Source organism: Lagenorhynchus albirostris, chromosome 15, assembly GCF_949774975.1.
Source record: "Lagenorhynchus albirostris chromosome 15, mLagAlb1.1, whole genome shotgun sequence".
In the NCBI taxonomy this organism is placed as follows: Eukaryota; Metazoa; Chordata; class Mammalia; order Artiodactyla; family Delphinidae; genus Lagenorhynchus; species Lagenorhynchus albirostris.
This window is the reverse complement of record NC_083109.1, coordinates 78,353,634-78,369,781: the sequence shown is the minus strand read 5'-3', so window position 1 is coordinate 78,369,781 and position 16,148 is coordinate 78,353,634. Positions and strand designations below refer to the sequence as shown.

The 16,148-nt window shown below is 59.1% G+C and overlaps 1 protein-coding gene across 6 annotated transcripts in view; it reads left to right on the top strand.

Moving 5' to 3' along the window:
* Positions 1 to 1,231: 1,231 nt before the first annotated feature.
* Positions 1,232 to 16,148, top strand: part of ELN (elastin) — a 32,715-nt gene continuing 17,798 nt past the window's right edge. For 3 of the 6 annotated variants that reach the window (XM_060124999.1, XM_060124997.1, XM_060124998.1), the window contains exons 1-9: positions 1,233 to 1,667; positions 7,873 to 7,923; positions 8,897 to 8,923; positions 9,771 to 9,803; positions 13,762 to 13,857; positions 14,103 to 14,147; positions 14,238 to 14,294; positions 15,003 to 15,050; positions 16,042 to 16,113. In XM_060124999.1, coding sequence (XP_059980982.1) covers positions 1,586 to 1,667; positions 7,873 to 7,923; positions 8,897 to 8,923; positions 9,771 to 9,803; positions 13,762 to 13,857; positions 14,103 to 14,147; positions 14,238 to 14,294; positions 15,003 to 15,050; positions 16,042 to 16,113 — 511 coding nt within the window. In that variant the 5' untranslated portion in view covers positions 1,233 to 1,585. Of the gene's footprint in view, positions 1,668 to 7,872; positions 7,924 to 8,896; positions 8,924 to 9,770; positions 9,804 to 13,761; positions 13,858 to 14,102; positions 14,148 to 14,237; positions 14,295 to 15,002; positions 15,051 to 16,041; positions 16,114 to 16,148 lie in introns of all 6 variants that reach the window. The other 3 variants (XR_009535814.1, XM_060125000.1, XM_060124996.1) reach the window with 2 other exon arrangements.

The following is a 16,148-nucleotide window of genomic DNA, read 5'->3' as shown; positions in this document are numbered from 1 at the left end:
CTGCTTCAGCGCTCCTGGCTGGAAGAGGGGTCCTTTAACCCCTTTCCTCTGACTTGCGGCTGTGTCCTCCTCTCATTCTCCATCTGGGTGCAGGGAAAAGCTCTCAGAACTCATGGCCTCGACTTTTCCCCCTCACAGGCTGTGATGAGGGCAGGTACCAGTTTCCCTCTCCTATCCTCTGGCTCCCAAATTTCTTCCCCACTTGGGTGAGGTGGCGTGACCCCCTCGTTTCCCACCCCACCCCATCCCCCAAATCCCTAGGGTCCCCATACCGCACAGTCAGGCGGGAACAGCCCGAGTCCTTCTGGAAATGCTGGTCCCTGTTGTTTTAGCTCAGGGCCGCCCCCTCCTGGCCACCAGAGGAATGTCAGCCCGGGGAGTTCTGGGGCAGGAAGAGAACCGGCAGTCTGGGGGCTCCTGCGTCTGGTCTGCGTGCTAGGGATGCTCAACATTGGGACAGGTGGGGGCCAAGTGATAGAGGGGGGCTGGGCCACCTATCAGTCTGGATGGGCTCTCCAGCCCCCTGGTTCTCTGCAGGGCACCTGGGGTCCAGCCTGACCTTCAGCACACACGGTGGCCTCCACAGGCCTGCATGGGGCTGCACTTCGATCCCTGACAGATGGAGCCCCTGTGATGTGTCAGGGTCTCCCACATGGCCCCAGATGCCCTGGGGAATGACACCAATAGAGTCTTAACCCCCAGGCTATTCTGCCCGCAGCCCCTTGGCCTCTGCAGCCGTGGATCCCAGACTGACCCATCACACCCTCCCCAGCTTCAGGCAGGAGGCTGTGACCTTAGCCCACAAAGAATGGAGCCCTGCAGTGCCTCAGGGTCCCCCTTCCTTTCCCCAGGTGCCCCACGGGGCAGTGCCAACATGATCTCACCTTCCCGGCCATTCTGCCCACAGGCCCTCGACCTCTACGGATACTGGCCTGGGCCCTGGACCCCAGATCCACCAACACCCCTGTCCCCAGCTTTGGGCAGGGCTGTCTCTTGCCAGGTCTGGGAGTGCTGAGGGAGTCTGGAGGCTGGGGTAAGGGCAGAGGCACGGGACAGCTGGCCTGTCTCCCCACACTGGGCCCGGGGCCCAGCCGCAGGGGCGGGGGCCTGGCCACTCAGGCCTTGGCTGGGGCCGGATCTTTGGCCGGCCTGCAGGGCCCTCCCTCCCGTTTCCTCTCCCGAGGGCTGTCCTGGCAGGGGCCCCCCTCGCACTTTCTGGCGGGGAACGGGGCCAGCAGTGAAAGAACAGCCACAGAGGGAAAGCAGGAGAGAGATGGGGGAAACTCTGTGTGTGTGTGTGTGTGTGTGAGTGTGTGTGAGTGTGTGTGTGTGTGTGTGTGCACGCACGTGTGTTTTAAGGAAAAAAGCCCACAGTCCAGTCCAGTCAGACCCAGCCTGGGAGGCTGTGAGCCGGCCTTTCGTAATTGCCCCCTCCCCGCGGCCCCCTCCCCGAGGCCTCCCCCTTCTCCCGCCCTCCCGCCCGCCCTCTCTCCCTCCCTCTTTCCCTCGCAGACCGACAAGGCAGCAATTACGCTTTGGGGATAAAACGAGGCGCAGAGAGCGGGCTGGGGCATTTCTCCCCGAGATGGCGGGTCCGACAGCTGCAGCCCTGTGGCCCGGAGCCCTCCTGCTTCTGCTGTGTATCCTCCACCCCTCGCAGCCTGGAGGTAGGCCTCACCCTGTTCCCTGACGTGCCCGCAGCCCTCGGGCCTCCCGCTCAGGTGGCTGGACCGACGGACGGACGAGAGGAAGCTCTTCACCCCCAGCATCCTCCAGGGGGTCCCAGGCAGGAGCCCCTCAGCCACTGGATCCTTGGAACTGCCCCTCCCGGGAGCCAGCCGTGCTGAGCAGAAACCTGTCACACGATCGCCCCATGACTCAGGGTGGCCCCAAACCAGCACCGGCTTCTGCTGCCCCAAGAGGGCTGATGGGCCCTGCTCTGTCCTGGGGAGTCTCCCGGTATGGGGGTCGCGAGCATGCTGGGGAAGGGCTGACGAGGTCCCGTCGGGTCTGTGGGCACCAGCAGTTTGCACACCTGTGGACCTGCCGGGTGTGCGCGTGTGCCCTGGGGGCAGGGGACCTGGGCTGGAGGCCAGCTCAGCGGCAGTGAGCTCTCTGACCACAGGTTCCTTGTCCCCTGGGAAGTCAGGATGCGCTCGGAGCAAAGTCAGGGTTAAGTTGATTATAGGGTTGCGAGTTGGAAAGCTGCCGCTGTGGTCTGTCCCTGGTGAGGAGGGCTGGGAGCATGCATGCAGGCGTGTGAGTGTGTATGTGTGAGTGTGTTACATGCTCTTGCACAGGTGTGCATGTTGTGTATATGCCCAGACGTGTCACCAAATAGAGGAGGAGGTTTCTGCGAGGGGATGAATGTTCACAGGTTCATCCTTGGACAGGGGTGTGTGTGTGTGTGTGTGTGTGTGTGTGTGTGTGTGTGTGTGTGTGTGTGTTTGGGAGGAGGGGTGTTGTAGGTACGTGAAAGTGCCTGTTAGCATGTGTAAAAGTCTGCCACCCGACAGGCATGTATACATGGGAGAGCTGGTGTGCAGGTGTGTCACTGGGTGTGGTTTGTCACTGTGCGTGTGAGTGTGTGTGTATATGTGTGGTATGGGACACAAGCGAGCACAAGGAAGCTGGGGAAGGTATCCGTCTCCTGGCAGAGGGAGAGTGGTGAGCGGCAGGGGCTTGAGTGGACCTCGGGGCACTCCTGGACCACCTGGCCTTGGGTCCCGAGGGTGCCCCCCCCGGAGCTGCTAGCACCTTGGGGGACCCTGGGAGTGGCCTACCAGGGGTCCCTGACGGTGCTCCTGGCCACAGGAAAAGAGAGGTGCAGGCAGCCTCACGAGCCTTTAGTGGGGTAGCCTGGGTGAGGTCTGGTTTCCGGGAGAGTCTTCCTCGCCATGAGAACCAGCCCTTCAGTGGCGGCCAGCGTGGGGAGGTGCACCGGTTGCAGCAGGGCCAGGCCGGAGGGCTGGAGCAGGGGGCTGGGCAGCAGCAAGGGCTCCCTCCATGAGACTGACCAGCTGGGCAGGACCGCTGGGAGCAGGGGCTTCCTGCAGAGGTCAACTCCTGGGTCTGGGCGAGGCCAAGGGATGGTGTGCACCCTCAGATGGGGCCCGTGGGGGGCAGCGAGACAATCCCAGAGGAGCAGCCGCCCCCGTGCCCAAGAGTAGCAGCGCTGGTCCTGTCTGATCCTCCTCCCTGGAGTTTGGTCCCTGAACATCTGCCTTCCCAGAGAGAGCTCCCGCCTAGAGCATGATGGTTAGTCCCCACAGGAGCCCTGGGAGTAGAGGATTTTTATCGACGCTTTTCTAATGGGGAGACTGAGGCTCAGACAGGCTAAGGCAGCCCCAGGGGCATTAGTACCAGCCAGCTCTCTGCCCTGGGCCAAAGATGAGGTGGCCAAGGTCCAGGTTCTGAGCAGCATTTGGGGAGGGGCAGGCGGGGGGCCAAGTACTCTGGGGTGGGCCTGCCCTAAGAAGAATGCATCCTCAATGACCGGGCTAAATGCTCCGTTGGTCCTGTTCTTCCTTTGCAAACATAACTCTCAGCTCTGTCCCAGGTGGTAGAGTAGCTGGGTCCAAAGAAGGGGTGTGTGAACTGATGATGTCTTCTGGGGTTGGTGCCCAGAGCCTCCCAAAGGAAGTCTAGAGAGATGGGACGTGGGAGGGGCCCCCCACCCAAACACATATGCACACACACCTGCCTGGCTGTCCTGAGGGAACCCAGCTTCCCCTCACCCCTCATGCGTTCCCCAGTTCCGAAGAACCGTGTTGCCAGGGGAGACAAGGAAGGGGCATCCCGGGAACCTCTGTGATGGTAAAAGTTGTTTAGACCCATTTAAGATGGGTCAAAAGTACCTTTGATCAGCTGCCACGAGAGAGAGAGAAATTACATCAGTTATAATCGGGACCAGCTGCCCCAAACCCCCAGAAATTTTGTCATTTCGGTTTTGGGTGTTTGTTTGTTTTCTTATTTCGGAACTGAAGACAGTTTGCAACAGGGATTTTCAGCCCTGGCTGCATAATTGGAGTTTCCCGGGAACTTGAAACAATTCTGATGTGGGGTCTCACCCAAGAATTCTTGCTTTATTTGGTCTGGGGAGGGACCCAGACCTGTAGGTCTTGTAAGAAGCTGCCCAGGTGACTGAGGCGCCTCCGGGACCCTGGACCTTGGGGTTAGGGGTTGATCCTGCTCCAAGTTTGCTGGGGCCAAGGCAGGAGGGCAGACGTGTCCGGGGGAGGGAGGGGACAGAGTCAGTCACTGGAGGATTGTTTTTGAAAAACGCTTGGCGGCCTTTCTCCGTGCAAACGACAAACAGCTTCGTGTGGTCTTATCTTCGCCCCAGGCCGGCCCCCTGGACTTGGAACTGGCAAAGCCCCCTGCCAAGGCCTGCTGGCCTGCTGCTTGCTCCCAAACAGCCATCTCCCAGATCTTTGAACCTAGATCAAAGGATCTGGAACGCAGAATGCCCTGCGTGTGATTGGGGTCAGATGCGGTTCCTGGGCCAAGCACTTCATTTCTCTGACTCTTGGTTTCCCTGGCTGAAAAATGGGGAGAAACATCCCTGCCCTACTTACTGCCTAGGGCCAGTGGGAGGCTCCAGCAATGAACATTGCAAAAAAATAAACAAATAAAGCATCAAGTAAGAGGACTGTGGGAATGCAAATTTTAAAAGCTGTATATTCTCTTATTCAGAATTTGCTGTCTTGGACTGATCAACCCTTGTAATTCGTACACGTTTATGAGGTTTAGTTTTCCCTCTTGCTACTCATGCCATGTTTTGTCCAGTGGGGAGGCAGCCCGTGTGTAAGCAGAGATGCAGTAATGGAGGAAGCTGACAAGACTGGGAGAGGGGGTGGCCTAGAGGAGTCCCAGGAAATCCAGAAAGGCTTCTCAGAAGAAGTGACATTTGAGTTAGACCTTGAAAAAAGATAAATGTTCGAGGAGCTTCTGTGGATGAGAGGTGGGCCTCAGTCTTTGGGGCTCTGGGAGGCAGACCTAGAGAGACAGAGGGACAGATTCTATCTCAGTAGGAGGAAGATCTCTCTGCAAGTAGAGCAGACAGCATCGGGAGGTGGGAATTTGCCTGTCACTGGAGGCGTGCAAGCAGGAACACAATGGGATGTTTGCAGAAGGAATTTCAGCCCAGGCCAGAAGACAGTTACGATCCCTGAGAGTATAGGATCATGATTCTAAGATGCAAGAGACAAGTTCCACCCTGGGCTAGCCGGTGAAACAAGCCAAACCCACATAAAACAAGACAAGTATGCTCCAGGCCAACTGCTTTGGGCCAGATGAGCAGTGAGAACCACAGGCTCAGAGAGGGCAGGGGGGAGAAGCTGAGCCCAGTCTTGGTGGAAGGGTAGGACTTGGATAGAGGAGAGGGCATTCCTGGCAGAAGGAACTTCTCAGGCCAAGGAGGGGAGGTGGGAAGGAGGATGCCCCTTCCCATGATGGGGCAGGAGAGGAAGCTGCTGCCTTTAGAAGGCCTTTGATCAACTACTGTCTCATTCTATTCTCACCTCTCCTGCACTTGAAGAGAGGCCGGGCGTAGATCCTTTACACCCGCTAAGCCTTCCCTATTTCCTCAGTGCAAAACGGGGATCAAAACCCCTGGCTCCCCAGGCCGTCATGGTTCAGGCACGGAGTTTGGCAAACACTGTTGGGATCTGAATCATAGGGGTGGAGAGTAGGGAGAAGAAAGAGCTTGGGACAGAAGAAGCAGAAGGAGCTGGCAGGCCCAGGAGGGGCCTGGCCACTGGTCAGGGAACAGAACCCCAGGAGAGGAAGTGGGGCTTCAGCCAGGCCAGCCCGAGGTGGGGGGACCCCGAGGTGGGGAGACCCTTAGGCTGGTTGGGGATGGAACAGGTCAGACCAGACCCACAGGCAACCTCCTTGCCTCCCCTCCACCTAACTCACCCATCCTTTATTTATTTATTTTTTTTATTTATTGTTTTTTTTTGTGGTACGCGGGCCTCTCACTTCCGCGGCCTCTCCCATTGCGGAGCACAGGCCCCGGACGCGCAGGCCCAGCGGCCACGGCTCACAGGCCCAGCCGCTTCGCGACATGCGGGATCCTCCCGGACCAGGGCACGAACCCGCATCCCCTGCATCGGCAGGCGGACTCCCAGCCACTGCGCCACCAGGGAAGCCCCCACCCATCCTTTATTGAACACCTACTGTATACCTGGCCTTAGGCCATGTACTGTGCAGTGAAGTAGAAACAAAGTGTCACCTTTTTTTTTAAGCGTTACCGAGTGCCAGGCCCAGGGTAGGACAGGTTTCTTGAACTCTTTGATAACTCGCAACAACCTGGCAAGGCAGCAGTTATCAGCCCCACGTTGCTACAAAGGAAACTGAGGTTCAGAGAGGTTAAGTGACTTGCCTGAGGTCACACAGATGGTAAGAAGTGGCACAGCCAAGATTAGAGGCCAGATGGGTCTATCCTGAGCCCCTTGCTCCCTCCACCCACCATGTCGTTCCTGCAGTCTGCCCTGGAGCAGAGGGTTAGAGAGAGAGAAAGGGGAGGAGGGAGAGAGGCCGAGGCAGAGAAAGGCCTGGAGCACAACAGGGAAAGGCACATAAGAGACAGAGCTCGGAGCCGGAGGCCAGAGCCAGAGAAGGCATCAAAGGCCTGGGGTGGACCATGTGTGCACTTGGCAGCCGACGACAGGACCCAGGCGCTCATTCCCAGCAGGCCCAGCCTCCTGGGGCCACTGCCCTGAGCCCCTGAGGCTCTGAGCAGACTGCTTAGACACTCCAGGCCTGGATTGCAGTGCCTGGGGGGCCTCAGGCCCGGGGGGGAGGTAGGGGGTGGCGCCGGGGCTTTGGCACGGGGTGGCCATGACAGCTTGGCATCCTCCACCCTGCTGGGCCATGGCTTAGGCTGACGGGGCCCTGGGGCCAGCAGGCCAGACGTCTGCTGGGCACACCGCGGAGCTGCCCAACACTGTCCCCCAGCCCAGTCCGCGCCCCATTCGGCAGGGTGGTGCTGGGGCCCGGGCTGGGGCACCGGCAAGGCGGCTTGTCAAGGCTGGGGCCGTTCTGTGGCGGTGCAGTCAGGGCCTGGTGTGCGCCAGGATTGTCTGTTGCCATGACTACGTGCAGGCTGGGTCTGGAGCCCTGCATCACAGCGTTCCCCGGTGAGAGCTTCACTGGTCTGTGGGGACTGAACTCGTGATCTGGGCTGGGCAGACAGCCCCTGGACTGGCCAGTGAATTAGCTTCTCCTTCGGAAACTATTCACTTTGCTCATTCATGGTGTCCCCCTCTGGGGCCCGGCGCCTCCTTAGACAGCTCTGTGTCAGACGGCCAGAGCGCCACCCAACCACTGCTGCCCGGTGGCTGAGGAGGCGGACCTCACGCCGTCCTCTCAGCGTGGGAATGGCTGCACTTTTGTCGGCAGCAGCCACGATTCCTTACCGCTCACTGTCACAGTCCGGCCTGCCCTCACACAGCTCTGGCCCCCTCCCGTGCCGCTCAGGGCTGGAGAGGCTTGGCTGCCCAGCAAAAGGTGCTCAGACCCAGCCCCATGCCAGGCTCTCTCCAGGTAACGCAGTGCAAACCGTTATGCTCAGAGGAGTAAGTAGCCTGGGTTTGAATCCAGGCTCGATCTCTTTCCGCCTGTGTGACCCCCCCACCCCCGCACATCCCTTAACCTCTCTGAGCCTGACTTCACGTCTGTTAACATGAACATAATAACCCCTGCCCTTCCAGCCTCCCCAGGCCATTTTGAGGAGCATGAATGAGAAAATGCTTTGTAAACATTTGCTTAGTCAACCTAAATTGCTTTGCAGACACACATCATTATCTTTATCGTTAGCATGCTTTTATTCATTCTGGCTAATGGGGGACTCTACCTACTTCATTCCAGGGGTCCCAGGGGCTGTTCCTGGTGCAGTGCCTGGAGGCGTCTTCTTCCCAGGTAATGTACATGAAATTGTCACACTCCCAGGTAAGACAGATGGTGATTACATTTGTGAGAGATGCACATTGTGACACTGCAGAAGGGAAGAACATTGGCACACCTACCCCAGAGGACCCATAAGTCACTCCTATTTTAAAAAGCAGTTACATGATGCTATTTTACAACTATTAAGAGCACAAAGTTTCTGAAAGATGAAACGCAATGCTTGTGAGACTGTCGGAAAGTGACCGCCTCACCGATCCCTGCTGTTTTAGTCTTCGAACCATTCACCTCACTCTTGGAAACCCATTCAAAGGAAATAATTGAAAAGAAGAGAAAAAGAACCATCTGCCCCAAGGTTCATAGGAATGTTCCTTGCAAAAATGCAAATAAGAAACCCACCTGACTGGAGGGTGTGATTAAATAAACTTATATGATGCAACTACTAAAAATTATGAATATGCTGTCTGTCGGGTAACATGGTAAAGTGATTCTCAAGTAAAAACAATATAAAAGCAAGGATTAGGTGCAGATGGAGATTGGGCCCCCTCCAAAAAAAGAAAATGGGCAGAATATTAACTCAATGGCATGGTGGGGGGTGGCGGGGGGCGTATTTTCTTTTTTTAACATCTTTATTGGACTATAATTGCTTTACAATTTTTCTTTTAATTTAGAAAAAAGCATAATGTCTTAAAGTAGATTGAAACGTCAAACCTAATATTTTCAATACTTACAATGTGTCTGAGTGTTCAGAACCAACGTGGAAGTGAGGGCAGCTACCAGCACACTCCCAGGTACACACAGGCACACAGCTGTTTCCCCGATGAGATGGATGAGGAAACAGAGGCTCACAGAGGCCAAGGCTTGCCTGAGGTCATATGGCTAGGCAGCGGTGGATTTGACCAGGGTCAATGGATGGCTTCCTGGCAGGGACCCTGATGGCCCTCTCTCTCTCTTTCTCTCTCTCTCTCTCTCTCTCCCCTCAACACAGGCGCTGGTCTCGGAGGCCTGGGAGGAGGTGAGCTCAGACACCAAACTTGGTTCCTCAGCGATGGGGTCTGGGTCTCACTCTAGTCCACATACGTGCTCAGATCTGAGAACCTCAGAAGGCCCAGACATTAAGGGACCCCTCATTTCACAGACCGAGCATCCACTGGGGAGGGATTTGTCTAAGAACTAGAACTCACGAGTCCCCTAAGCCTCTCCCCCTGGCCTCTTTCCCTGGGGGCCCTGCCTTCTTTCATAATTCTTTTTTTTTTCAAATTAATTAATTTATTTTTGGCTGCGTTGGGTCTTCGTTGCTGTGTGCGGGCTTTCTCTAGTTGCTGCGGGCGGGGGCTACTCTTCATTGAGGTGCGTGGGCTTCTCATCGCGGTGGCTTCTCTTGTTGTGGAGCACGGGCTCTAGGTGCACGGGCTCAGTAGTTGTGGCTCGCGGGCTGTAGAGCGCAGGCTCAGTAGTTGTGGCGCACAGGCTTAGTTGCTCTGCGGCACATGGGATCTTCCCGGACCAGGGCTCGCACCCATGTCCCCTGCACTGGCAGGCAGATTCTTAACCACTGCGCCACCAGGGAAGTCCCTCTTTCACATTTCTTTTGATCCTCAGTAATATCCCTGCAAAGCCAACTGCGCGGGAAGCGTCATCCCCTTCAGAGGCTGGGAAACAGTGTGAGAGAGGGTAACCCCAAATCAGGGCCAGAGCTGGGCTTCCCACACAGGCATGTGGACACTGGGCTCCCAGCAGCTCCCTGTGCAGAGGGGAGGATCATTCCTCACCTCACAGTGAGACCCCGCAGTACCCTGGGGGATCGTGGTAGGTCAGGTGGGCTGGGACTCCCCTTTTACCACCATCTCTTCCCTCTGCAGCACTGGGCCCTGGAGGCAAACCACCCAAGCCAGGTAAGACCCGTGGCCTCAGAGCACTGAGTGAGTGCCGACGGGGTAGGGGAGGGAAGGGTCCGCAGAGCTGTGAACCCAGCCTATGGACGGAGGAGGGAGGGAAGCGGTGGGCAGCAACAGCCCCTCTGCCCCCTAGTCAACCCCACCTATGACCTGGCTAGGGCCAGGCTCTGGGGCATCCAGGGTCAGGAGGCTGGAGGCAGCTTGCTGTCCTCCATGTGCGAGGGGTGTCTGGGACCTACCCTGCCGGTGCCTATGTGCCCAGCTGCCCTGACTGTCCCCTGTGCACAGAGTCCCAGAAACAGCCCTGGTGCTGGAGTCAAAGGTAGGAATTGATGTTCCAGTGGCCACCAAGCCTGTGGGCTCAGACACAGATGGTGGGTCCCATACTCTGCCTGAATGGTCTCTGACCACAAACCAAGCCCTCTCTTACTCCAGGCCAAGATCCTAGATGTCCCCGTCCTTAATGACAATCTGAGCCCTTATCCTGACCCCAGGCTGAATCTTGACCCCAGACCAAGCCCTGAACCTAACCCTAGGCTTCACCCTGACCCTGGCCCCAGATGAGCTTCCTTCCCAGGCCCCTTCCGGCTGTGTCCAGACCAAGGAGTTTTCCAGTATGAGGATGTGGCCAGATCTATCCCGGCCTTGCCCATGGGGCTTGGTTCTGCCACTAGGGTCCACCATCAGCTCCAGAGAACACACCCCCAGGAAAGAGGGAGGATGGCTTCCTCCTCCAGGAGGCCCTGGTGGATAAGGATCAGGTGGGGGAAGGGGCGTCTCTGTCCGGATTTATGGCCCTAAGAGCATGAGACGCTTCACATGCAGCCCTGGCACCCCCCACCCTGATCTGTGTCTCCCTGGCTCTGAAGCCTGGGACTGCAGGACAGTTTGCATGTCCAACAGCTCTTACGAAATCCAGATATTCGATGATTCAAGTGCAAGTGAATCTACAAGACCCAGCTTCCCCTTCCCTGCAAGCCCATCTGCGTTATGAAACTACAGGGCTGGGGCCAGCCGAGAGAGATGCAGGAGGGCAGGAGGTCTGGGCAAGGGGTTTGCTGGGGTCTGTTGGGGTCTGCAAGGCTGGAGCCCTCGGGATTCACTGCTTATCCCGCCTGAACCTGTTTCCTATCTTCTCGGAGGGGTGGGTGATCTTAGCAGGGTCTTTGACGGCAGAGAGAGAACAGGGAAAGGCTAGATAAACAAAGGTGTGGAATTAGGATCGTGCTTAGCTGTGAAGACCCAAATGGTAGCGGTCGTGACTGCAGAGCTAGAACAGGGATTCATTGATCCCATTGGCAGCAGGGGACACACGGCGGGTTGTGATGAAACACCGAAGAGAAGACTGTGAAAACTGCATTCAGTTGCAGTTGATAAAGTGAAGCTTTTATTGATGAAAGATTTAGTTTAGACTTCCAAAAGAACTTCTGGCTCAGGGTGAAGGCGTAGACCGAGAGGAAAGTCAGAGCATCTGCTCATGAAAAGGGGCTGGACTCCATGACCTCCCTGAGGTCATCTTTCAGCCTTAGGACTCTGAGCTACAAAGGCCTGGACAGGGCCACAGTGCCCCCCCGACACACACACAAAGGGCAGCTCCCCACATCCGGGCAGCAGGGACGCCTGGGCCTGCCCAGATGGGATGGAACTGGGCACAGACAATGCAGGTCATGCTTGGGAACAACTAATCCATTGGCGAGTGGAGGGTGGGTGGCCTGGCAGCTGCTCCACCTGGGCCTCGGCCGGTGGCCCCGCCTGGGCTCTCAGTGGGGGACCAGGCAGCTGGGAGCCAGCCCCACCTACACCCCCAGCACCGGCTGGAGGCCAGTCAACCACGTGAGAGAACAGGGGGGAGCAGAGGGGCCACCCACCGGTCACCCTGGCAGGCTGCAGACGCTCTGCACCCCCTGCCCACGAGCCCTCTGGTCCCAGGAAGGTGGGGAACATGCTGGCCGTTTTGTAAGTGGGGAAACTTGAGTCTCAGAGAGGTGAAGTGACTTGCTCTTTCATGCAAGGAGTAGCTTGGGACAGCGGGATTTGAATCCAGGGCTCTCCGACTCCAGGGGAGAGAGACGGTTGGGTAAGCCAGGTCCCCGGGCAACCAGGGAGTCCAGCCCCTCTCTCCTTCGCCCTCTCTCCTCCATTCTAGGGGCTGGACTCCTTGGGGCATTTGGGCCACGTGAGTCCACAGGAAGGAGGGCATGTAGCTGGTCATGCTACAGGGTGGCCCTGGGACCAGACAACTCTGGGGGAGCACGGGACGAGGGCAGATGGCCGCACAGGGGCTGCATGTCCCACCCCACGCACCCAGCCTCTTCTCACTTCCTGTTCGGTCCCTATCCTCTCCTCCCAGCCCCTCTGCGGTAAGGAAAGGCCCGAGCGTGTCCGCTGCCCTGTTGGAGCTCAGGACACAGGCCTGGCTGGAGAGAAACCCCTGCCAGAGCTGGGGAGGGGCAGGGCCCACAGCCCTGGGAAGTGGACCCAGACACACCCCACGCCCAGCTAGACCACACCACACCTGCCCGGAAGGGAGACTGGCCGGAGTCAGAGGCCCATCTTACAGAGGGGCTAGCTGGGTTTCAGACAGGCCAGCTCACAGAAGTAGGAAATGGGGTCGGGGGACCACACCCAGTGGAAGCTAGGTGGACTCTCCAGGGCTCAGCAGCCCTGCATGTTTGAGGTCGGTCCCCAGAGGGGCCGCCCCTGAGCTTGGAACCCTGGTGGCCAGGACTGGTGCTTGTGGGAGAGATTCTCGCATAATTGGAAACAAACCCAGCGCGGTTGTGAACTCCAACCTGATTGCCCATCGGTCCTGGCCAAAGCCGTGGAATGTCTCCTGGAGGGGGAAAAGGAGAGATTGAGCCCAGATGTGGGAAGGAGAGAGCCAGAGGGACCCATTCGGCTGTTCATAAACATTTTAGCATCTGTCTGCAGGCAGGGAGGCTCCCGGACTGCAGGGCAGGCTAGACGGATGGACAAAAGGGGCCCCAGATACAGGGGAGAGGGCGTGGCCTGAGGCAGGGGACCCCTGCGAGGAAGCCAGTGAGAGGCCTGGGGTGGGGCAGCTAACGTGGGAGCAGAGCAGGGCCTGGTCTGGGTGAGATCTTGCCGGCAGCTCGTGCTCAGCCCCAGCCCTCACAGAAAGCCCCTCTGGGTCCCTCGTTAGGTGGCGGGCCTTCTAAGGGAAGTGAGGTCTGGTCAGGGCGTGTTGTACGGAGTCAACACAGTCAGTCCACACGGCACATAGCTGTTGGTTGCTAAACAGCGGCTGCTACTTCATCAGATCGGCCCCTGAGCACCAAAGGTTTGAGTCCAGCTTAGGGCCCTGAGCGGCCACACGCCGACCACAGCATTGCCAGGGTCCCGCCCCTACTCCACGAGACCCTTTCCACCCTGGGCCCGGGAGCGATGCCCCACACCAGCCCCTCACCTGGCTCTGTCTTCTTCTCCCCGGGTGCAGGAGGGCTCGTAGGTGCCGGCCTTGGGGCAGGTTAGTGTGGACACCAGGCAAGGTGCCCCTCTGGGGGCCAGAGCATCTGCCCAGTAAGAAGGGCAGCTGGGGGTACGAGGATGCAGACCGGGCCTGTCCTGGGCACTGGTGTAAGGGGTGGTGCTGTGACCGCTGTCCAGGGCACAAGGGAATCACAGCTGGGGCCTGGGTGCTGTTATAACCTAGTAACCAGAGCTGGAGGGGAGCAGCCCCAGGAGCCCAAAGGAGCCGCCCACCTCGGCGGGGCTTCAGGAAGGCTTTCTGGAGGAGGGAGGTGTGGAAGGTAGACCCCGAAAGATGCCTGCGGTTTGTCAGGCCTGCCCCAAAGTGCCCGCTGACACTGCACCCCGCCCCGGGAGCAGCAGTCGCAGCTTTGCGTGGAGCAGAAGAGCCTCAAATGTACCTCGTGGGCAGCGCGGGCCGGGGAAGGGCTGCGGGCAGGACCTCACTCCGTCCTCCTCTCTGCAGGGCTTGGGGCCTTTCCTGGAGGGGCCTTCCCAGGAGCTCTGGTGCCCGGCGGCCCGGCTGGCGCTGCTGCAGCCTATAAAGCCGCTGCCAAGGCCGGTGAGTGTCACCCTTTGGGACGTGCCATAAGCCCTCTGGCCTCCGCAGGCTCTCCACCTGGCAAAGAACCTTTTCTGAAGGGCAAGCAGACGGGAGCCTCAGCTCCATCTCCTGGGGGGGCGGGGAGGCAGCCAGCTGTGCCCGAGTCTCAGAGGTGGTGGCAGACCCAGACCTCAGCCCCGGGCCCTCCTGCCTGTGACTGTTCCTGGTGTGACCTCTCTCCTCTCCCACTCCTGGCTCTGTAGGTGTTGCGGGGCTTGGTGGCGTCGGCGGCTTAGGAGTGTCTGCAGGTATGGAGGCGAGACCTGGGTGGCCCCGGCGAAGGCCGTGGGGGTGGGGGGGTGGTGGAGCCCACTCTGTGGTGGCCCCTTCCCTACCAGGTGCGGTGGTACCTCAGCTCGGAGCAGGAGTTGGAGCGAAGCCCGGGAAGGTGCCAGGTCAGTGTGGATGGAGTCCCTGGGGGTGGAGGGCAGAGGTCAGGGAGGAGCGAGAGCTTCTAAGGCCCACGGGGCAGGAAGGACAGGGCCCGGCTGCAGCAGGGCAGGGGGCATAGCCAGGCCCAGAGCATGGTGCCGTGTCCCAGATAGGGGCGAGGGGCCCTGGTCTACCTCCCGGGCCCTTCTTCCAGGACCTTGGAGCAGACCTCAGAGACAGACTCTGTGGCACCCACATTCAGGCGACAGATGGGGACGCTGAGCTTCAAGATAGGGAGTTGGCGCAGAAGGGCCCGCCCGTCACTGCGGAGCAGGGGGGGGGGGGGGGGGGGGGAGCCCGAGGTGGGCCGACTCCCCATCCGGTGTTTGTTCCTCTGCACCAAGCCCTTGAGGAAGTGACTTCAGGTTAAACAAAAGGCTGCCTGAGTCCACACAGCAGGGAGGGAACATCTGGAAGCTGTTAACCCAGAGGTGGGCTGGGCCGGCCATGTAAACAGGCTCCAGGAGATGGGACAAATCCACGCACAGAAGGGTTTGCAGATGACTTCCGGAACTTACGGGAAGAGGGCTGCAGCCACTGCATGTGTCCCTCGCCGTTCCCGCCGGGCACCCAGGTGGCTGGCTCGGGAGCCCCAGAGCTGCCACGGCGGGAAGGGCCTGGAGGGGCCCCTGGAGGCCAGGCTGCCACTCACTCTCCTTCTTTGGCCACAGGTGTGGGGCTCCCAGGTGTATACCCAGGTGGAGTGCTCCCAGGCGCAGGTGAGAGCAAGCAGGAGAAGGGGACCCTGTAGCAAGGAGAGCAGACCCTGGCAGCCTCCCCGGTGGCCCCCCCCCCCCCCGAAGCCGAGGCCACCAGAGACCTTGGGTCCTGACCGGCATTTTCTCCCTAAGCATCAAAGCTCAGGCTACAGGCGTCAGATCTCTGGTTGTCTTTTCCCTACGAGGATCCACAAGCTTCCCCTGGCCCCCCGGCGCCCTGAGCCCAGGCCCAGACCCAGACGTCATCACAGCCTGCAGTGGGCCCCCAAGGACAGACCAAGTCCCCAGTGTGGCCAGCTGTTTCCCAAAAGCCATAAGTCACCAGGGGCCCCACCCAGTGCATCCGCCCTGCAGGAGGCCCTCGGAGCTGCCCTCTCAACCTCCTTTCCCCCCCAGGGCCCGGCCACCCCACCCAACATGTGACCTCTTGAATTCCCCCAAAAGCCCAGACTCGGGCTGCTCTGCGGGATTGGCTGGCAGAGTGTCCCTCCCTCGGCCCCTCCCTGCCACGGTGGCCCAGCCCCAGGGGAGACAGGAGAGGTGACAGCACTGGACACTGGCAAATGGAGTGTCACCCAGCCAGAGCAGATGACTGCTTTGTGTTTGCTTGTCAATCACATCCCGTGAGAGCCCCCCAGGGTCACAGGCCTCCCCGACCTGCAGGCTCTCCCCACTTCTGGCAGGCTTCTACCGTCTGCCTTCTCTGATGAGGGTGAGCAGGGCGGCGGGAAATTAGCTCCAGTTTAGAGACAGGCCAACAGAAACACAGAAGCACATGGCTAGGAAATAGGATTAAAACTTCCGACCTTGGGTCAGATGGGGAAGAAAAGTCACTACCAAAGAGGCCCTCCCCGCACCCTGTGAGCCATGCCAGTAGCTGACAGTCAGTGCAGAAGGAGGCCAGCTGTGTCACTGACGGGTATGGTGCCGGGCTGGACCTTCCAGGCCGGCCTTCCCACGCCCACTGCGAGCCCCCTCTTTGCCCCTTCAGGAGCTCGGTTCCCGGGTGTAGGGGTGCTCCCTGGGGTTCCCACTGGAGCAGGAGTCAAGCCCAAGGCCCCAGGTATGTTGCCAGCTGGGCTGGGGACCCATGGTGGG